This window comes from Pneumocystis carinii (genome assembly GCF_001477545.1).
Source record: "Pneumocystis carinii B80 chromosome Unknown supercont1.1, whole genome shotgun sequence".
NCBI classification, from domain to species: domain Eukaryota; kingdom Fungi; phylum Ascomycota; class Pneumocystomycetes; order Pneumocystales; family Pneumocystaceae; genus Pneumocystis; species Pneumocystis carinii.
The window spans coordinates 554,826-574,562 of record NW_017264713.1 but is presented as its reverse complement, the minus strand read 5'-3'; the positions used below and the strand labels follow the sequence as shown (position 1 = coordinate 574,562).

General features: G+C 26.5%; 9 protein-coding genes and 1 non-coding gene across 10 annotated transcripts; 4 read left to right on the top strand and 6 right to left on the bottom strand.

The window, feature by feature from the left end:
* Window positions 1–27: 27 nt before the first annotated feature.
* On the top strand, window positions 28–1,930 carry T552_00264 (hypothetical protein). The gene is made up of 6 exons (XM_018368881.1): window positions 28–250; window positions 294–1,122; window positions 1,166–1,462; window positions 1,505–1,679; window positions 1,731–1,747; window positions 1,797–1,930. The coding sequence occupies exons 1-6, from the start codon at window positions 81–83 to the stop codon at window positions 1,884–1,886; spliced, it is 1,578 nt and encodes a 525-aa protein (XP_018227741.1). The 5' UTR covers window positions 28–80; the 3' UTR covers window positions 1,887–1,930.
* Window positions 1,931–2,209: 279 nt separating this feature from the next.
* On the bottom strand, window positions 2,210–3,917 carry T552_00263 (hypothetical protein). Its single transcript, XM_018368880.1, has 7 exons — window positions 3,636–3,917; window positions 3,444–3,584; window positions 3,354–3,395; window positions 3,182–3,308; window positions 2,715–3,137; window positions 2,309–2,672; window positions 2,210–2,262 (listed from the first exon to the last, which is right to left on the bottom strand). The coding sequence occupies exons 1-7, from the start codon at window positions 3,870–3,872 to the stop codon at window positions 2,238–2,240; spliced, it is 1,359 nt and encodes a 452-aa protein (XP_018227740.1). The 5' UTR covers window positions 3,873–3,917; the 3' UTR covers window positions 2,210–2,237.
* Window positions 3,918–4,036: 119 nt separating this feature from the next.
* T552_00262 (hypothetical protein) lies at window positions 4,037–4,822 on the top strand (the record flags this gene model as incomplete). The annotated part of the gene is made up of 7 exons (XM_018368879.1): window positions 4,037–4,081; window positions 4,135–4,146; window positions 4,198–4,325; window positions 4,373–4,520; window positions 4,572–4,647; window positions 4,694–4,707; window positions 4,748–4,822. 7 exons carry the CDS (start codon window positions 4,037–4,039, stop codon window positions 4,820–4,822), a joined length of 498 nt encoding a protein of 165 aa, XP_018227739.1.
* Window positions 4,823–4,978: 156 nt separating this feature from the next.
* T552_00261 (hypothetical protein) lies at window positions 4,979–9,320 on the top strand. Its single transcript, XM_018368878.1, has 9 exons — window positions 4,979–5,503; window positions 5,546–6,209; window positions 6,255–6,735; window positions 6,778–7,925; window positions 7,967–8,129; window positions 8,175–8,297; window positions 8,340–8,559; window positions 8,607–8,803; window positions 8,856–9,320. The coding sequence occupies exons 1-9, from the start codon at window positions 5,025–5,027 to the stop codon at window positions 9,272–9,274; spliced, it is 3,894 nt and encodes a 1,297-aa protein (XP_018227738.1). The 5' UTR covers window positions 4,979–5,024; the 3' UTR covers window positions 9,275–9,320.
* Window positions 9,321–9,333: 13 nt separating this feature from the next.
* T552_00260 (hypothetical protein) lies at window positions 9,334–11,595 on the bottom strand. Its single transcript, XM_018368877.1, has 7 exons — window positions 11,394–11,595; window positions 11,257–11,342; window positions 11,094–11,213; window positions 10,506–11,051; window positions 10,244–10,460; window positions 10,093–10,194; window positions 9,334–10,053 (listed from the first exon to the last, which is right to left on the bottom strand). Exons 1-7 carry the CDS (start codon window positions 11,548–11,550, stop codon window positions 9,356–9,358), a joined length of 1,926 nt encoding a protein of 641 aa, XP_018227737.1. The 5' UTR covers window positions 11,551–11,595; the 3' UTR covers window positions 9,334–9,355.
* A 44-nt stretch (window positions 11,596–11,639) lies between these two features.
* Window positions 11,640–13,723, top strand: T552_00259 (nucleolar GTP-binding protein 2). The gene is made up of 8 exons (XM_018368876.1): window positions 11,640–11,755; window positions 11,803–12,079; window positions 12,127–12,372; window positions 12,414–12,572; window positions 12,840–13,043; window positions 13,088–13,432; window positions 13,478–13,504; window positions 13,546–13,723. The coding sequence occupies exons 1-8, from the start codon at window positions 11,664–11,666 to the stop codon at window positions 13,678–13,680; spliced, it is 1,485 nt and encodes a 494-aa protein (XP_018227736.1). The 5' UTR covers window positions 11,640–11,663; the 3' UTR covers window positions 13,681–13,723.
* Window positions 13,718–17,312, bottom strand: T552_00258 (isoleucine-tRNA ligase). Its single transcript, XM_018368875.1, has 14 exons — window positions 17,244–17,312; window positions 17,035–17,203; window positions 16,636–16,984; window positions 16,532–16,585; window positions 16,353–16,487; window positions 16,221–16,312; window positions 15,588–16,179; window positions 15,212–15,545; window positions 14,732–15,167; window positions 14,607–14,688; window positions 14,432–14,562; window positions 14,162–14,391; window positions 14,039–14,121; window positions 13,718–13,996 (listed from the first exon to the last, which is right to left on the bottom strand). Exons 1-14 carry the CDS (start codon window positions 17,264–17,266, stop codon window positions 13,764–13,766), a joined length of 2,943 nt encoding a protein of 980 aa, XP_018227735.1. The 5' UTR covers window positions 17,267–17,312; the 3' UTR covers window positions 13,718–13,763.
* Window positions 17,293–17,365, bottom strand: T552_05002. Its single transcript has one exon. It is a non-coding gene; the product is annotated as a tRNA-Ala (tRNA).
* A 130-nt stretch (window positions 17,366–17,495) lies between these two features.
* Window positions 17,496–18,021, bottom strand: T552_00256 (hypothetical protein; the record flags this gene model as incomplete). Its single annotated transcript, XM_018368874.1, has 3 exons — window positions 17,496–17,794; window positions 17,842–17,901; window positions 17,949–18,021. The coding sequence occupies 3 exons, from the start codon at window positions 18,019–18,021 to the stop codon at window positions 17,496–17,498; spliced, it is 432 nt and encodes a 143-aa protein (XP_018227734.1).
* A 33-nt stretch (window positions 18,022–18,054) lies between these two features.
* On the bottom strand, window positions 18,055–18,569 carry T552_00255 (hypothetical protein; the record flags this gene model as incomplete). The annotated part of the gene is made up of 2 exons (XM_018368873.1): window positions 18,055–18,333; window positions 18,438–18,569. 2 exons carry the CDS (start codon window positions 18,567–18,569, stop codon window positions 18,055–18,057), a joined length of 411 nt encoding a protein of 136 aa, XP_018227733.1.
* Between the last annotated feature and the right edge of the window lie 1,168 nt (window positions 18,570–19,737).

Genomic DNA, 19,737 nt, shown 5'->3' with positions numbered 1-19,737 from the left:
GTGATTTAAGCAACGACCAAAAAATAAAAAAAAAGAAATAAGAAAGTTTTGAGATAAATAAGTAAAAAAAAGAAGAAAATATGAATGAAAACGAACAGAACGTAGGGGAATTAGGGGGGATTAGTTTTTTTTCGAAAAAAAACGGATATCTGAGACAGAAAATAGCTAATGGATTTGGATTACCTATATATAATAAACCTCAGAAGATTTTAGAGGAAGATGAGGATAAATATAGGACAATAGAAGATAGGTATTCATATATTTATGAAAAAGGAGGTATCTTAGGAGATAAGTGGTGTTCTTATGTCAAGTATATATCAATCACGACAAACACTTCTTCAAGGGTTAATATTTAAAAAGTTTTCAAAGGATTATAGTTCTAAGAAGCAAAATAATGATATAGAGAAGACGAATAATAAGCAAAAAGTTTCTAAGATTGGAAATTTTACATTAGATATTGAACTTTTTTCTTTTCCAGAAACGGTTTTTTATTTAGTAAAATATGTTACAAAAGGAGAAAATACAATGCCATATAAGAATATAGAAGAAGTAGAGAAGCCAGGAAGTTCAAATTCAAAATTTCAATGTAAAAATGAAAATACGTATAGTAGTAGTGATAGTGACATCAATGGTATAAAATCAGAAAATATAACAAATTATACAACATTTAGGCCAGAAATTAAATATTTAGATTTTTTTAAAAAATATTTTATGGAAATCTTTGAAAATGATCCTTTAAAAGTAGAAAAAACAAATAGAATGATAGAACGACTAAAAATTGTTTCATTAAATCCAGATTTTAAAGAAATACTACATTTAATTATGACAGGAAAAGCAACAATTGAGCAAAAAACAATATTTAACTTATATATGACATCACCTCAATTACAACAAATTCCAAGTAATTATAATGAAAAGATAACATTATCATCTATCTTTCAAAATAAATGTTTAGGAAACAAAGATAATAATAATAATAAAAAAGAAAAAACAAAACAAAAGAGAAATAACAATTATAAAGATGCAGAAATTATTTTTGAATTTAAAGAAAATCCAGGAGAAAAATGGATACTTCCTAAAGATATTATAATTGAAAAATTAAATACTAAAGAACCATTTGAAGTAAATATCAATTCTTATGATAGAAAATTTATTTATAATTTAGGTTCTTATATCATTTATATATACTGAAGATTCACTATGTGAACAATTCCAACCAATCACTTTAAAAATTTCATCTTGTAGTCAAAAATTATGGGATTTTATATCAAAATATTCAAATGATAAAAAACAAGTATATGAATCTATGTCAAAAATTCTAAATGGGAAACGTCCAGAAAAATTATATTTTCAATATAGAATTACAATTGCAGATACAAAAACATTTAAAAATGAACCAGAAGAAAGAATAAACATAGTTTCTAGAAATAAAAAATCAATACTTCCACAAAAAAGAAAAATGGTATTTATGTTTATTTTAAATATAGTGCTAAATTTTATATAGATTGATGAAAATGATACAATTTCATTGTCATATACAAACAATAAATCGACATCACCAATAACTTCAAAAAAAACTGAAAAGAAACATATTGTTTTGCCCAAAGATTGGAATTGTAATATATGTAATGCTACAGAAACTCCTTTAAGGCGTCGTGGTCCAGATGGACCTGGAACATGTAAGTTGATTTAAATATTATATTATTATTTTTTTTTAATTTGTAATTTAGTATGCAATGCATGTGGAGTAAGAATATTATTTTTTACTTTATATAATAATAACAATTATATTTTAGATGAAATGGAAAGGAGGAAAAAAAATACCAATCTCTAAAGAGTATAAAAAAATCGATAAAACATATGTTGATAATAAAGATCAAAACTAGATAAAACTTTTATCTTTTAAAAACGAATCTTCAAAAATAATTTAGTTTCGGAAATTATCAATTATTATTTTATAATAAAAACCTCCAATATCTCAAACATTTCATGTTAAATATTATACATAATATAAATGGTTAATAAATAATCTTATAATAAATTTTACTTTGAAAAAATCAAGGTTTTCTAAAGATAATACAGTTTAGATTATTATATATACAGTTTCTATCATGTAAAACCATTACTTTTTAGCACCATCTGTACAATATTAAAAAAATTGTAAATAATCAATTATTATACCTTTTTTAATGATATATAATTTTTGAATTTTCATACTTTTCTGAAATTTGTAGTCTTTAAATTGGAATAAATGAATATTTACTATAATTTAAGGTCAGAAAATCATAAAAAATTTAATATGTTAAACCTTATCCCAAAATTTCCTTGTCCATCTCTAATAACCATGCCTTTAATAACACCCAATACATAATGAGGTTCTGGCATTACAATTCTTGCACCATCTGTCGGTCCAAGCATAAAATCTGAAGGAAGAGGCAAATGCTGATGTCTTCCTTGTTGATCTGAAGTAAATGAAATATTTTCTTGAGAATTCTGAGATACAGGAAGATTAGATTGATTAATTTCTGAATAATTTTTCACTTTCTGGTATTGATTATTCATTAATGATGCCCCATACTGAACATTCTGAGGGCTTATATAATTGTAATATGCATTATTATATTGTACCGGATATGAGGTATGATTTGCTGACATTTGAATATGATTATAATCTATTTTTATATTAAAAAATATCCTTATAAATATCATTTTACCTATATAATTCTGTTGTGCATAATTATTATATGGGAGACCAGGATGCTGAAAGTTAGGATGAACATATCCAGGAACAAAATTAGCAGAATTATTAAGAGAATTTTCATTGGAATTCTTTTGAATAGACAAAGAACCCTTACTAGAATTATTATGATTTTTCTGTAAACCTCTGAACTTTTCCCTCATTTCTTTTCGTCCTCGTCCCCGGCGAGAATCACCATAATGAACAGAATGAGAATTTTCTGCATTTTTTGCATATTTCTTATCACGATAACGAAAACGTTGACGATTGCGAGAGATATTTCGCTTTTGCTCCATATTTTTGGGTTCACGAGGAACATTTTTCAAAAAACATTTTGTTTCATCTTTTAAATGATTTGATGCTGTAAGTTCATACCAAATTTTTAAAGACTTATCTAGATCTGATCCTTCATTAAAAAAAAAAAAATCATAATAAGAAAAATACCACTATCTAATTCCAATTCCTGTGTAACATCTGTAGTTTTTTTGCTATTTTCATAATATAATTCATCAATAGCATCCGAAAAAGATTTTATAACAGCATCCTTTTCACCAAACCGAAGATTTATTATCTTTTGATAATCAGAAAACCTTCATAAACTCTCATATCTTTTAACCTCAGAATCCAAATTAATATCTTCATATTGGAATTTTTCATTCTGAAATAAAATATAAAAAAATACAAAACAAATTCAATAAATATTTACCTGAGAAATTATAGATTCCTTTGCACTTTCAAGAACGTCATGATTACAAAATAATTTCAAATCATCTTTAAGCTTATCAAAATCTGAAATAAGCTGTCTCTGACAAGATTCTGACTTTTTACTCAAAAAATTCAAAATATACTAATTCATAAAATAAATATACACCTCTTTCTTCATAATATTAAGACATACTTGTCGAGAACATTCTTGAATCAAAATATGAAGAGGATTATTCGATCTTCTTGGTTTTTTCGCAAAAAAAGGAACATTCCCATTATCCTCCTTACATTTCTTATCAAAATAAATATCTTTCCCTTCATTTTCATATGATTTTTCATCATCATTCTGAGAATTAACTGTCAAATTTTCTGAACTCAAAAAATCCCTATTTTCCACCAAATTTAAATCCGCATTTTCAGCAGTATCCATTATCTCCTCATATATTCTATTTTAACTGCGGAAATCATAGGTTTCTATAAAAAATATTAAGTATTTTAGTTAAAATATTTTCATCTTTTTTTTTGACATCTGACAAATCCTCAGATAACAACCGAGCTTTTTGAAATTTAATAAAAATTAAAAAAAAGGGCAAAATGAGCACAAAATTAGAAGAATATCCAGCGGAGAACGCTGAAGAGGTTAGGAATTATATATAATCGCTTTTTTTCCGTGTTTTTAACCGCTTTTATAGATAGAAAAACAGGTTTAAATGAAATAATTATATATTGTATAAGATATTTAAGAATGGCACTAGTTTGCGGTAAAAGTTGTTGAACATGCTCGTATTAATGGTTATATTTATATTTATATTCTTATTATTGCCTTAGAAGTCTATTGGAAGTTGTTAACAAGTACTAAAGGAAGCACGCTACGTCTTACTAGGTTTTTCTATATAGACATAATATAAGTGATATTGAAGGGTTTTTAAGGATAGATGATGAGATATATGAACATTTCACAAGAGAATTCCAGGAATTTTCGACAAAAGAGTTTGTTTCTTTAATTGATGAAAATCAATTAAAATCATCTGAAAACAAAGCAAAATGGCGCAAATTCATGATGGTATATGAAAATAAGGTTTAATAGGACATTAATATTCTCAGAAAAACATTAATTCTATTATTTTAGGTTGACAATTATAATTTTGGCACATTATTAAGGACTGATTCACGTGGAGAATATGAAGAAAAAACCACTATTTTTGGTAAAAAGGATAAATATCTTAATATTAATTGATAACATGTATTTAGTACCCAGAATACAGGTAATTGTTACCTTTTATTACATATTTTTTATTATTAAAGTTTTACGCATTCGAAATTGCACGCAATCATCATGGTCTTAATGATTGGATCTATGAAACATATAAAACAAAATAAGAAAAGTATGAAATTAAACATTTTATGCATATCTTTTTTTCAGAAAAAAAAAAGATTTCTTCAAGGTGTATCATTTTTTTTTCGGATACTTAGAAAAAATTATATATTATAGATATTTTTGGAAAAAACACTAAAAATCTATTATCATTAATTAAAACCATTAGATAAAATGTTTTAAAGGAATATAGCATCAAATACTTTTATGAAAGATCATCAAACTTCTGATTTAGAAAAAATTTCAACATCTTTTACAAATTCACTAGAAAATGACAAAGATGCCATAAAACATGCTAGTTTTTTGAATATTATTGTTTTTTTGAAGAGAAAGGATGCATTCATACTTTTTTTTGCCTGTATTATATCAATTATTAATGGCTTTTTTAAGCCATACATGACATTTTTATTAGGAAGACTTTTTCATGCTTTTTCATTAATTTCTTTGAAAAAAATAACAGAAAAACAATTCAAGGGTCAAATAGATCAATATATACTTCATCTTGTAATTTTAGCAATTGCTTCATTCATTGGAGGATGGCTATTTCAGTCATTATGGTATATTTTCGCAGAGATATATATTAAACGAGTTTATAGAAAACTATTTTCTAATTTTGCGTCTAAAAAATTTGAATGGTATGACTGTAACAGAAGTGGCATTTCAGGTCTTATTAATCGCTGTGAAAAGTCTGAATTTTTTAAATTATAATTTTTATTAATTTTTTTTAGAGATATTCAAAGTTTACATTATGCCCTTTCAAATGCACTTGGAAGATTGTTATCTTCCTTTATTACACTTGCTATTTCTTTATTTATTGCCTTTTGGTATTCTTGGAAGTTAACATTTGTAATTTTGGTTTCCCTTCCTGTTGTTATTTTAATTGCAGTTATTACATCTTATTTCATTTGGCCTCATATCTATCGTGAAAAAGAAGTTTTAGCTCGAGCAGCAACTCATATTAATCAAACAATTGTAAATATGCCTATTGTCAAGGCATTTAATGCTCAGCAATATGAATCTCGGAATTTTAATAAATATATATCAGAATCAAGTAATCTTACGCGTCGCTATAAAAGAACATATTCTATACAGCAAAGTATTATTAGATTCGTTGTCCTAGTTATGTTTATACAAGGGTTTTGGTATGGAACACATTTAGTTATCACAAATGAAGTATCTTCCGGAAACGTATTAACTGTTTTTTGGGCTTGTCTCATGATATCTCATTCAATGCAAACAATTGTTCAACTTTTGCTTTATCTTAAAGCTGGAATAATTTCGAGTTATGATTTACAAAATATATTTAAAGAGGAAAAAAATAAGAAAGATATATACTTTTTTGAGGGTAGACATTTTCCAGGAGAATGTCATGGAAAAATTGTATATGATATGGTAACAATATCTATTTAGTAATATTTAAAGATTCTAAAGAGATAGGTTTCATTTGCATACCCATTAAGGCCAGAAAAAATAATATTAAAAGATGTTTCCCTAGTTTTTCCAGCAGGGAAAACTACTTTTATTGTTGGATCTAGTGGATCAGGAAAGAGTACACTGGCTTCTTTACTGATTAAGATCTATAAACCAGATAATGGTTCCATTTATATAGACAATAGAAATATTGACTTATTAAATACAAATTGGGTAAGAAACAATATAACTTTAGTAGAGCAGCCTGTAATTTTCAATGAAACTCTAAAATTAAACATAACTCTCGGAAAACCTTTGCCTAATTCAACAGATATTTCAGAAATAAAAAATGCCTGTAGAATGGCTCTGCTTGAAGAAATGATTCATGAGCTTCCTAATGGATATGATACAAAGCTTGGGATGAATGGAATGTCATTGAGTAATGGACAGATGCAACGCGTTGCAATCGCTCGTGCAAGATTCAGGAATACACCTATTTTGATTCTTGGTAAGATTATATTCTATTATTTTTATTTGTTTACGTGATAAGATGAATCAACTAGTTCACTTGATTACATTAACCGTTCTCTTATCTATGATGCAATAAGATTTTGGCGCAGAAATAAAACAACTATTATTATTACTCATGATATGAGTCAAATAAAAGATTCAGATTATATATATGTTATGGATGAAGGTTTTCTAGTTCAGAAAGGGTATAAAGATGCTCTTCTACAAGATAAAAAAGGAAGATTTTTTAATGTTTATTCACAAAGAAAAGAAAGTAAAATCAATTCTATTTCTTCAGAAAAAACGCACAATTCGTTTGAAAACAGATCAAAGGATTTGTCGGTAAAATCATTTTCTAATGAAAAATTAGAAATAGATCAAGCTGTTAATGAATCTTTAAAAGCAAGGTTAAATAAGGAAGAAATATTTTTATTAAATTCTGGAAATATTATATTACAGAACCGAAAAAACATTGCTAATGTCCGAAATTCATTAGTTTCAAACATGAATAATCATAAAATTAAAAAAAAATATCGTTTTCAAAAAAAGGGTTTTCAACTAAATCTATCATTGCTGACTATATTAAAAAATAATTGGCGCTTTATTAATAAAAAAACATATTTTATCCTAGGGCTACTTTTCTGTATAGGAAATGGATTTTCTACTCCACTTTTTTCATACGCACTTTCTAAACTTCTTGCATTATTTTTTTCTTCAAAAACTATGTTACAGATTAAAAAAAAATCATCAGAATATTCTATGTTTATTTTAGGAGTGTCATTTTTTGACTCACTCACTCTCTATTTAAAAATATATCTTCTTGAGTATTGTGCAGATTCTTGGATAACTAATATTCGTTCTACCTTATTTAGAAATATGCTATCTCAAGATATCCACTATTTTTCTGAAAAAACATATTCTAGTGAAAATACTACAAGAATCATAATTAATGAAACAGAATTAACGAGATCTATCTTTGAACAGATTACAGGAAATATTTTGGTTGCCGTTGTTATGGTACTTGTAGGGGTTATATGGTCATTTGTTATTGCGTGGAAATTAAGCATTATAGTAGTAGGAATAGCGCCATTATTATATATTTCAGTTCGATGCAATTCTTATTTAAATACCAAATGGGACAATAAGTATAAAGATGAAAACATCAATGCAATGTCTATTTTATATGAAGTATTTTCTTCTTTTTATCATGCTTATTGTAACATTTATAGTATTCAGAGAATATTTTTACTGTTAAGGCTTTATTACTTGATAATTTTTTTCAGAAAAAATTTATGTTATCAATAGAAAGAATTTTTGCAAAAGGTATTCAAAGAGCTATTTATATTGGATTTGGTCATGGAATTACGGAATCTATTATTTTTTCTTTTCAAGGTTTAAGCGTTAATTTCCATGATTTAAATTCTAATATTAATACAGCGCTATTATTTTGGTACGGCTCAAAATTTATTTTAAATAGGACATATACACCTATCGTTGTATTAACTATATTTTCTTTAATTATATTTTCAGTTGTTACTGCTTCTCAATTTTTGTCAATGGGTAAATATTGTATTTTAAATTCATATTATTTGACAATTGAAGTTCCTCAATATAATAAAGTCAAGAAGGCATATCAAAGTGTTAAAAATTTATTTAATATATCAGAAAAGAACATTGAGAACAGGGGCTCATTAATTGTTCCTATATATGGAGATATTATATTTAAAAATGTATTCTTTTCTTATCCTGGTCATTCTGATATTCAAGTACTAGAAAATATAAATTTGAAAATAGAAAATAATAAAAAAATTGCATTAGTAGGGTAAACATTTTATAATTAATATTATAATTTTTCTAAATAATTTTTAGATTATCCGGCTCAGGAAAATCTACAATAGTTTCATTAATTCAAAAACTTTATCAAGTTCAAAGTGGGTTTATTACAATAAATGGGCATAATATATCATCTATTGAGACCAAATGGTTAAGAAATCATATTGCAGTTGTAAGACAAACTCCGATGTTATTTAATCGAACTATTGAAGAAAATATTGCATATGGCTTAGGTAATACTTAATTTGCTCAAGTTTTCTTATATACATTATTAAAAACGTATAGACTCATTTGATATATCTGATGTTCGAAAAGCCGCCCAAAAAGCAGCTATAGATGATTTTATTATGAAATTGCCTGATGGATATAATACTGTTCTAGGTGATTATGGAAGAGGTCTATCTACTGGACAAGCTCAGAGAATTTCCTTGGCACGAGCATTTATTAGGAACCCAAGTATTCTTATTCTAGACGAATGTACAAGTTCTTTAGATTCACTCTGCGCTTCATCTATTCAAGGAATTATAAAAAATATTACTAATATCACTGTTATCATTATAACACATTCTAAAGAAATGATGAAACTAGCAGATAAAATTATATTGTTAAAAAATGGACGAATTGTCGAAACAGGTACTTATGACGAATTAATAAATATGAAGAAGGATTTCTGGACATTAATACAAAAGGGTCAATGGATATGATTTATTTTCAACATGAAATATAAGGCCCAGCAAATCACATTTTATTAAATTAAATTATTCATATATTTAAATTATTTTTTATTAATGATATCCTCTATATACATTTAATTCATGAGCAAGTTTCCTATTTTCTTTTTTCAAATTTTTAATTTCTTTATTCTTAAACTTCAATATCTTCTCAAACTCCAATTTTTGTAACATAAATTGTTTTATTAATTCAACATGCAAATTCTGAATATCTTGGCGTATTCCTTTTTGGCTCTCTAAAAGCATATCTTTAAATGTTAACATATTGTCAGAAAAAAAATCAGATTTTTTTAAATCAGATTGTAATTCTTTTGTTAAAAATACGTCAGATTTTTGAGACTTGAAAGATGACGATGATACATCAGAAGTTTTCATCAAATCATCGGCTTCTGAATTTTGAACATGTTTTCCTAATGTCAAACGATCTACAGTAGGAGTTTTAATATCTGTATTCTGATTATTTTCAAACTTAAGCCATATATCAGGAGTAGTAGATGGCGTTTTTATGTTTTTTTCAGACGAATTCTCTAAAATTATTTCATTTATCTGAAAATCCCGTTTACCAGAACGTTTTGTAAAAGACTTGAGTATTTTTTTAGAACTTTTTGGAGTTTCAAATTTAAATCCTGGTCTAATCTCATGAATCTTAGTCGGCGAAAGTATATTATTAGGGAAAATAGTTGTAAAGGAATCTTTTGAAAGCATATTTGTTGCAGATATTTTTTTAGTAGAATTTTCAAGAGGTATGTTTTCTTTAAATGTTAAAAAAATCAATTGATGAAAAGATATACCTTTGCCAATTGAAACAATTGATAAATTATTACCTGATATTCTTTTATTAGAACCATGCAGCTCCTTTTTATTGTATACATTATTTTGATTTTTATGAAATTCTAAATAAAAAATTTATGTTAAAAATAAATATTTCAAAAAAACTAATACTCTTTTTAATTTCAGAATGAGTTCCATCAATTGTACTTTTCGAAACATTGTCTTCTAAAAAAAGCGAATTCAAAAATCTATTATCTAAAGATTGTATTTCTTCTCCAGGAGAACAATCTTGCATATCTGTAGAAAATAATGATCTAGACACTTTAAGATTCGATTTTTCAATAACAATATCTGAAAATTCTTCAGAAATATATATATCATTTGCCAACTAATGTCAAATTAATAAACACAAATTAAACTAATATTATTATACTGTTGAAATATGAATAATTTTTTCTGAACTATCAAAAGAATATTCAGAAAGTTTTAAACCTTCTTGATTAAAGTAAAAGCATTTCTCGTTAGATGCAATAAAAACATTCCACCCTCCATTCAATTCTTTAACAGACAATAAATCACTAAAAAAATCTATTGACCATTTTACTTGAACATTTCTTTTTTCAAAATCAATAATAGAAACTTGTCCATTTAAATCAGTACAAATAGCAGACGAATTTTCATTAGGCAAAAACGATGCAGATGTGACAGAAAGATCTTTTATCTCAAATATAGGCTGCATAGGTTTTTTAACATCATAAAACCCAAGTGCTCCATTTAAAAAATGAAGAAGAAAAATATTAGATCTTCGAGGATGAAAAATTCCATTAGTAACATTCGAAAAAACTATACCAGATATTATTTTATTAATTAATCCAGTATTACGATCTTGAACAAAAATAATAGATGGATTTTCTGAAACCGTTAAAATAAACTTAGAATCTTTTGACATTGTCATAAATGTTATAGGTGATGGATGCCTCTAAAAAGTGTTAATTAAAAGCATAATATATATATCTTCAACTTTTTGAGTCTCTAACGGTAAATTCTTATTAATCCTAATATTATAATTCATTATTTGACCCTTCTCATTGATAAAAAAAAAATCATCAGAATCTTCTCCAAAAACAAAGTGTTTAACATTCTTTATAATAAATAAAATCATTCCATTAAAAAAACATACATACTTCTGAGTTTGGTACAACAATGGCCTTTTCTAGGTCCTTTAAATCATATAAATAAACAGAATCCATAGAAATCGCAATAAACCTCCCTATCAATGATCAATTCTAAATAAATATAGAAAAAACAAGACGATAAACACCATCAAAAGAGCTTTTAGCAATAAATGGCTCAGAAATAGCAATTCTAAGAGATATTGATGGGGAAAAAAAAGTACCCAAAAAATCCTCTTTCGAGCAAAAATTAAGGATATAAATATAAGACGTTGTATTAAATAAAACGAGGTTATTTTGCCCCATTTTCTAGTAAAATATTAAGGCCAAAAGGCTATTTTCTAAGACAAATCGAAATCAAAACATAATATTTTAAAATTTAGAGGTTATTATATCGAGATTTTTAACGTCAAAAAAAAATGAAAAAAGAAAAAAATAAAAAAGAGGGTCAAGGAAGGTCTAAAATTGAAAAAAAAGTATCTCAGCATATTAAGGGAGAGAATTTTTATAGGTATTGTTTTTTCAGCGGTTTTTTTTGAGCTTTTAATGATGTTATAGGGATGCAAAGAAAGTCAGATGGATCAATCTTTTAAAAAGTGGAAAAGCTAAGAGAAATAAGAGTGGAAAGATAATTAAACAAGGAGAATTTCAGTCAAAAGATGTACAGGATGCAAGAATCCAGCCATATCGGCGTTGGTTTAGTAATACACGAGTTATTTCTCAAGATGTATTAAATATGTTCCGTGAATCATTTGCAGAAAAATTAAATGATCCCTGTAAAGTTTTACTTAAGCAAAATAAGCTTCCTATGTCTCTTCTTATGGAGCCTACAAAAGTTTATTATAATTTATAAAGATGTAAATAATACTAAAAAAATTTTAGACACGTAAAGCAAATATTATTGATATAGAACCATTTGATGATACATTTGGAAAAAAATCAAAAAGAAAACGAGCAAAATTATATGCATCATCGATAGAAAATCTTTCAAATTTTGCTTTTGAATCATATGAAAATTATATTAAAAAAAATTCTGAATATGAAAATGTTGATAAAAATATTCAAAAATCATTTGAAGCTATTTTTTCAAAAGGAACATCTAAAAGAATATGGAACGAACTTTATAAGGTATTTTTTAAAATAAAATAATAAAATAATAATTATTCCAGGTCATTGATTCATCCGATGTAATAATACAATTATTGGATGCCCGTAATCCATTGGGTACTAGATGCAAACATGTTGAAGAATATCTCAAAAAAGAAAAGCCTCATAAACATATGATTTTACTTTTAAATAAATGCGATTTAATTCCGACATGGTGTACTGTAAGTAATTTTGACCATAAATATTTAAAAAAAAAAAGCAATTTACCCATTGTAAGTCAAGAAGTTTTCAAAAAACATTTTATAATGTTTCTATTGTTATGCTTCTGTTACAACTTTGGGAGAAAAATATTGATTTATAATAAAATAAATCAATTGTGTTTTTTGAGTTGAAAGTTGAATTGATTTTAAGTCAAGGATTCTTCTTTCATAGTTACAAGACATATATATTACATTATTAATCTAAATATCTTCTAATATTATAATTAGAGGGAATGGATTAAACAATTGTCAAAAGAATATCCTACTTTAGCATTTCATGCCTCAATAAATAATCCATTTGGAAAAGGAAGCCTTATTCAATTATTACGACAATTTTCAAAATTACATTCTAATAGGCGTCAAATCTCTGTAGGATTTATTGGTTATCCTAATACTGGAAAATCTTCTGTGATAAATACTTTAAGATCTAAAGTATAATTTATATTTCATTTAGAAAAACTATTAATGATATCTAGAAAGTATGTAACACAGCACCTATTCCAGGAGAAACAAAAGTATGGCAATATGTTCGTATGACTTCAAAGATATTTATGATTGATTGTCCTGGTATTGTACCACCAAATAGCAATGATAGTGAAACAGAAATTATAATAAAAGGTGCTCTTCGAATAGAAAAAGTCTCTAATCCAGAACAGTATATTCATGCTATCTTAAATCTTTGTGAAACTAAACATCTTGAAAGAACTTATCAAATTTCAGGATGGGAAAACGATTCTACAAAGTTTATAGAATTGCTAGCTCGAAAAACGGGAAAACTACTTAAAGGCGGAGAAGTTGATGAATCAAGTATTGCAAAGATGGTCAGTTTAAAATAATCTATATATTTTATTTTAATTATAATATAGGTAATTAATGATTTTATACGCGGAAAAGTTATTTTAATATTTTTATTTACTTTTAATAATCTTTTTAGATACCATGGTTTATAGCACCTGCTCAAGAAAACGACCCATCAAACATTAAATTGTCTAATAATACACTTGTTGAAAAAAACCATTTAACTACATTAGATGATGAAATTTATAATGATGCCAATCCAAATGCATAATACTATGAATATATAAAACCATATAGTCTATATTATGGCGACATATATGTATTTATAAAACTTTTTAGATACTATCTATAATTTCAATTGTTTAACACCACTTCTGTACATCTATGACATATATCTGAATTCATATTTACTGTATACATCCAACAACGTAAACATTTTTTTTTCTCTGAAAGTTTAAGTACTAAATGACAAATGCTTCCAAAAAGTGTAATCTCTTGATAATCATTCCATTTTTGATTAAATAATTCAGAATCCATAGAAATTACTGAAACACCAGAGACGATAAGTATTTCTGATAGCTCATGTTCTTTAAATGTCAGTAATATTAATTAAAAAAAAGCAAAAAAACCTATTTTCTTTAAAAAATTATACGCTTCTGTTTTCAAAGGCGCCTTTATAATTATCACACATTCCAGAGGACTTCTTATATATCTTTAAAGTGTTAGTTACTACATTAAAATATAGACCATACTTATTTTTTCTAGCTCTTTCTAAAATAAGATTACTTGCAGACCTAATCATTTCTATATTCTGAAATTCTTTTTTCAATTCCAAATTTAACCATTCTTCTTCACATTTGTACCATCCTGAATGAAAGGGTGTTTCTATTTCTCCAATTACTTCTTTTCTAGAAAATTTCCATGCTTCCAATGCAAGAGATGGTACTATAGGTGAAATTATTGATATATAATTTCTAAATATCTAAAAAAATTAAAAAAAAAAAATAAAAGATTATTTATACATGAAAGAGAACTGTTTGACAACTAGTTCTACTTTTACTCGTACGATGATCAGCATAGAGCCTATCTTTTATTATATCAAAATAAAATGACGAAAGCTGATTATTCGTATAATTAGCTACAGCATGAACAACTATAAATTTAAAAAACATCCAAGTCCAAAAAAAAACAAATTACCTTGAAAAAACAGAAATTTATCATACAATTCTATAGTCTTGCGATTAAAGTCATATGTTTGAGCCAATGCATATTGATCAATCTAATATCTTTAATAAACTATATAAAAACATAAAAATATATACTTTTCTCAAACTCTTATATTCTACTTTATTTCCATCCCAATCATAAAGATTTCCCAAAAGAAATCTTAAAGTTGCACGAAGTTTCCGTTGTAGTTCAGCAACATTTTTCAAAATCAAAGAACTGATATTAATATCATTTGTGAAATTATTTCCAACAGCCCATAACCTTAAAACGTCAACTCCATAAGCTGGTCCATTTTCAATAACTTTTTCACCAAAAATGATATTTTCTGGATTTATAACATTACCAATAGATTTAGACATTTTTTGATTGCATTGATCAAGAACATATCCATGTGTTATAACAGTTCCATATGGAGCAATATTTGAATGATCATTCTGAGATGCAACAAATGTTAATAAAAGAGACTGGAACCATCCCCTATGCTGGTCTGATCCCTCAAGAACAAGATCTATAAGTGGTTTATCTTTTCTACTATGTTTTTTTCAGAAATAGAATAATAAAATTTACCAACTTACGAATCAAGATTATTGTAATTACTATCATTTAAGATAACATTCCATGATACACCACTATCAAACCATACATCCATTGTTTCCATCCCCTTTTTATATCTTATACCATTCTTTTTATATTCTGGAGCAACCCAAATATCTGAGTCTGAATCTTCCCACCATGCATCCATACCATGTTTCTTAACTCTATTAATAATATGATCGATATTTTCAACAGTTAATAATGGTTTTTCATTTTCTAAAGAATATAATACAGGAATAGGTACTCCCCACGCCCTCTGACGAGATATACACCATTCTGATCTTGATCGAAGAAAAGAAATAAGCCGTTCTTTTCCTGAATCTCATTAATCAATGCCAATTGGAAACAATTGAAAACCATTTCCCGGAATCATCTTAACATTCTTAAGAGCTTTAATTGTTGTAGATTTAATTTTTTCAATATCAACAAACCATTGAGCAGTTGCTCTCTGAATTACCGGTTTCTTGGTTCTCCAATCATATGGATATTTGTGGATATATTTTTCCAATGATACCAACATCTTCTGATTTTCCAATAACTCGATAACCTTTTTATTCCCATCTTCTAATACGAATAAAAACTCCAGCTTTCCATCAAGTGCCTCCTTAGTAAAACAGCCATGATCATCAACAGGAGAAAAAATTGGAATATTATGTTGTATACAAACTTCATAATCTTCCATACCATGTCCAGGCGCTGCATGAACCAATCCTGTTCCTGAGTCCGAAGTAACATACTTTGTATGAAAAAAAGGCATCTCTTTAAAATCATCCTCAAGAGGGTTATGATATGTCGCTTCTAATAATGCTTCACCAAAAAAATACAAGAATGTTTCAGATATGTTGATAAATTTAAGTAAATGAGGGACTCGATTACGAGAAAGAATTAAGTTTCCATATTGAACCGTATTAACAATTGTATATTCCATATCTTTATCAAGAAATATTGCCTATACATATAAATAAATAATAATAATAAATTCATAATAACTTTATTAGCAGGTAATGTCCACGGAGTTGTTGTCCAAATCAAAATGTAAAGAGGTTCTTTATTTTTTACATTAATTATCGAAGATAATTTTCCTAAAATCTAAGTATTAGAAAGGAAAAAGGATCATCTTACCTAAATTAACCAAGGGAAATCTAACAAAAACGGCTTGACTTATATGATCATTTTTATATATTAATTCAGCATCAGCTAATGCGGTTCTCGAGGATGGGCTCCAATATACAGGCTTATAACTTCTATAGATGAGATCTTTTCACTATTCAAAAAAAAAAACTTTAAAATAAAAATTTTACCTTTTTCAACCATTTTTTTAAAAATATCAAGTTGCCAAATTATATATGATACATCTTTTATCATTAATATATTCTCTATCAATTATCAAACGTAATGTACGAACCCAATGTATGATAACTCTTTTCCCAATCAGCCATAATACCAAAACTTTTAAAGCTCTCTTTTTGATGTTTAATTGTTTCCAATGCATATTCTCTTGCCTTCTTACGTATTGTCATTGGAGATTTATGAAATGTAAATTGCTCATTATCTTCTAAAGCCTTCAATTCTATTGGTAATCCATGACAATCCCATCCTGGAATATATGATACAGGACGTCCTTTCATAATATTTACCCGTAATATTACATCCTTAAGAATCTTATTCAAAGCATGGCCCAAATGCAATGAACCATTTGCATAAGGAGGTCCATCATGCAAAATAAATATTTTTTCTGGAGGCAAATATGTTTTCTAAAAAGAATAATTAATAAATTCCATAAAAAATATCAATAAAAATATACCTGCCACTGGTAAAGTTTCTGTGTAAGTATTTCAAATTCTTTTGAATCAAAACAGCCTTTTAAAGGCCATAAAGAGAATTTAGTTTGAGGAAGACAAAGCGTATTTTTATATACGTTATTTGTTTTTTGTTGAAATGTCACATAAAATCGATGAAAAACATATCTAAACCTAATATTAAGTTTAAATAGTCGATTTAATCATAAACAACCTTTTGACTAAACAAAAATTCATAATCTTTGAAGGAAAAAAGATGCCACTGGACGAATGGAGATTCGAACTCCAGACTTCTCGCACGCGAAGCGAGCACTCTACCAACTGAGTTATACGCCCTCAGCCCTATTATATCCAAAGAAACCAATATTTAGAAGTTATAAAGTTCATACTAAATATTTATGAAAATCCAAGATGAATATAAATGCAGAAAATAAATACATTTACACTATCTTTAAATAGATTTCTCTCATATTTTCCATATAGTATGCTGTAAATGAAATAAAATTGATTCTAATTTTAATAATGATTCATGAGTCATTTGTGGAATAGTATTTTCGAATAGAGATAATATTTCATCTAAATGAGCAAGTGGATCAATTTCTTTTAAATAAATTGTTAAAATTGTAGCAGAAGATGTATCTGCACGATTAGAATTAGGTGTTTTTAAAGATGTTTGTTGATAAACTGAAGGTATTTTTGAACGATTATCAATACTCGTAGATCGTAATCTTTTTGTATAAGAAAAAGAATCATCCAAACTAGAATCTAAAATATATTAATGCTAAAGATCTATTTTCTTTAAATACAATTACCATCTAACGATTCAGAAAATTGTTTACTTTTTTTAAAAAAATCTATTTGATTCTCAGCATCTTTTTCTTGGTATGATTCTGAATAGATTATTCCATTTCTTCTATACAATTATGATATAAGGAATGCTTAGATAGCTTTTTCCTTTTGTTAGATTCCAATTCCAAAAAATCTGAATCCATTGATGTATTTTGAAGAGAATCTTGATATGCAACTCATGCTAATTCTAATGATTTCCTTCTAGTTATTATTATTGAAGGCTCAAAAAGTATTTTTATTCGTTTATTAGTAGCAAAATTAATAGATCTATTAAAATTCGTCCATACCAATAACTTAATTTCTTTTGAGATAATATTAGACATTAAAATTGTTTCAATAACAAGTGCTATGATAGATGAATTATTTTTTATCCATTTAAGATCTATTCTTAGAATCTCTGATAATTCTCCTGTAGAATTATCTATAAAACGATCATCTCCATAGTTTAGCTTTTTCTATATCAAGCATAAAAGCAATTATTTTAATTCCATTAAGCACGCCATTTAGAAAGCATAGAAGTGTCTATAATAGCAATAAGAACACTCTATGAATGTGCTACAAAAATGCCTTCACCATCTTCTTTAATAATTTCCTGAAACCGCATACAAAATATATCTATAATCATCTTACCTTGAAATTTTTTCTTCATATTATTTATAATAGCCAAAATAATTTTAGATTCACCAGACATAGCCTTTTCTATATCAAAAGAACACTACAAGGCCTTTTCCCATATAACACGATTGATATCAATTAAACAATTATGTAAAAATGAAACCCATTCAGAATCACAATTAATAAACACTTGAGGACGCTAATTCATGATTCGAATTAAAACATTTAATCATTCTTAAGAAATAGCTGATAAGATCATTCATGTTTTTTTAAAAATATCTCTTCCTTCTATAACTATTACTCAAATTATAACATTAGAAGATAATTTTTAAACAAACACTTAAAAACCAAAGATATAAAGCCATTGATACCTAAAAATAAATTTTTGAAAAAAAAAAAACAAAAAAAAATACCTTAATAGGAAACAAATCTTCTAAAACAGAAATAGAATATTCAATAAAAAACTTTGCATCATTAGAATCAAAAATATCGGAAATTTCTTGTTATTATAAAAGATATCCCAAAACTTTAAAAGTATTTAATACTTTAATTCCACAAGAAAATCTTTTTAAAAAGATAATTCCAAAATACATTTGATAACCACCAATATCAAAAGATTTAATTAAGATTGCACTTCTCTTAATAAATCGAACAAGTTGAAGAAAATATTGAAAAATAAAAGCTTTATCAGGAATCCTTTCATATAATTGAAAAATATAGAAAGCTTAAAATACATTTCAATCTTTTTAGAACGAAGATTTCCTTTGAGATTTTCCTTAACATTCTTTAAAAATAATGAAAAACTATCATTCTTTCAATTAAAAATAAATTCATCAATATATTCACTCTATTTACCTCTTATTTTCACTCAATTCTATTCATTTTAATATCTTTTTTTTCTAAAATTCTTTAATATGATTTTTTAATAATCTCCTAAAACTCTTCGTAAACTTAATTGTAAGGTCACGTGACATCTACATAATAGTATTTTTTAGAAAAAAGAATAAAGAAAACACGTCTATCTATTCATTATATTGAAGAATTACAAGTTAATAATGAATGAAAAGCTCAATAAGATCTTTTTATTAACCCTAACCCTAACCCTAGAGTTACAAGGATCATCCCTGTTAACCCTAATACAACCCTAATACAACCCTGATGCAACCCTAGCAACCCTAACGTAACCCTAAAATAACCCTAACGTAACCCTAACTTAACCCTAAGATTACAAGGGTCATCCTGGT

What these genes read in the sequence shown, in the direction of transcription:
- T552_00264 (XM_018368881.1), top strand. Translation starts at nt 81, where the DNA reads ATGAATGAAAACGAACAGAACGTAGGGGAATTAGGGGGGATTAGTTTT. An exon ending in TATAGGACAATAGAAGATAG is followed by an intron (nt 251 to 293) that starts GTATTCATATAT and finishes TTAGGAGATAAG; the next exon opens with TGGTGTTCTTATGTCAAGTA. An exon ending in ATACTAAAGAACCATTTGAA is followed by an intron (nt 1,123 to 1,165) that starts GTAAATATCAAT and finishes TTTATAATTTAG; the next exon opens with GTTCTTATATCATTTATATA.
- T552_00263 (XM_018368880.1), bottom strand. Translation starts at nt 3,872, where the DNA reads ATGGATACTGCTGAAAATGCGGATTTAAATTTGGTGGAAAATAGGGAT. An exon ending in AGGAATCTATAATTTCTCAG is followed by an intron (nt 3,396 to 3,443) that starts GTAAATATTTAT and finishes ATTTTATTTCAG; the next exon opens with AATGAAAAATTCCAATATGA. An exon ending in ATATTAATTTGGATTCTGAG is followed by an intron (nt 3,309 to 3,353) that starts GTTAAAAGATAT and finishes GATTATCAAAAG; the next exon opens with ATAATAAATCTTCGGTTTGG.
- T552_00261 (XM_018368878.1), top strand. Translation starts at nt 5,025, where the DNA reads ATGAAAGATCATCAAACTTCTGATTTAGAAAAAATTTCAACATCTTTT. An exon ending in TTCTCAATTTTTGTCAATGG is followed by an intron (nt 8,298 to 8,339) that starts GTAAATATTGTA and finishes TGACAATTGAAG; the next exon opens with TTCCTCAATATAATAAAGTC. An exon ending in AAATATTGCATATGGCTTAG is followed by an intron (nt 8,804 to 8,855) that starts GTAATACTTAAT and finishes AAAAACGTATAG; the next exon opens with ACTCATTTGATATATCTGAT.
- T552_00260 (XM_018368877.1), bottom strand. Translation starts at nt 11,550, where the DNA reads ATGGGGCAAAATAACCTCGTTTTATTTAATACAACGTCTTATATTTAT. An exon ending in TACCGTTAGAGACTCAAAAA is followed by an intron (nt 11,052 to 11,093) that starts GTTGAAGATATA and finishes AACACTTTTTAG; the next exon opens with AGGCATCCATCACCTATAAC. An exon ending in AATTGTTTCAATTGGCAAAG is followed by an intron (nt 10,054 to 10,092) that starts GTATATCTTTTC and finishes TAACATTTAAAG; the next exon opens with AAAACATACCTCTTGAAAAT.
- T552_00259 (XM_018368876.1), top strand. Translation starts at nt 11,664, where the DNA reads ATGAAAAAAGAAAAAAATAAAAAAGAGGGTCAAGGAAGGTCTAAAATT. An exon ending in TTCTTATGGAGCCTACAAAA is followed by an intron (nt 12,080 to 12,126) that starts GTTTATTATAAT and finishes AAAAAATTTTAG; the next exon opens with ACACGTAAAGCAAATATTAT. An exon ending in ATGATTTTATACGCGGAAAA is followed by an intron (nt 13,505 to 13,545) that starts GTTATTTTAATA and finishes TAATCTTTTTAG; the next exon opens with ATACCATGGTTTATAGCACC.
- T552_00258 (XM_018368875.1), bottom strand. Translation starts at nt 17,266, where the DNA reads ATGAATTTTTGTTTAGTCAAAAG. An exon ending in TAAAAAAATGGTTGAAAAAG is followed by an intron (nt 16,488 to 16,531) that starts GTAAAATTTTTA and finishes AATAGTGAAAAG; the next exon opens with ATCTCATCTATAGAAGTTAT. An exon ending in GTCAAACAGTTCTCTTTCAT is followed by an intron (nt 14,392 to 14,431) that starts GTATAAATAATC and finishes TAATTTTTTTAG; the next exon opens with ATATTTAGAAATTATATATC.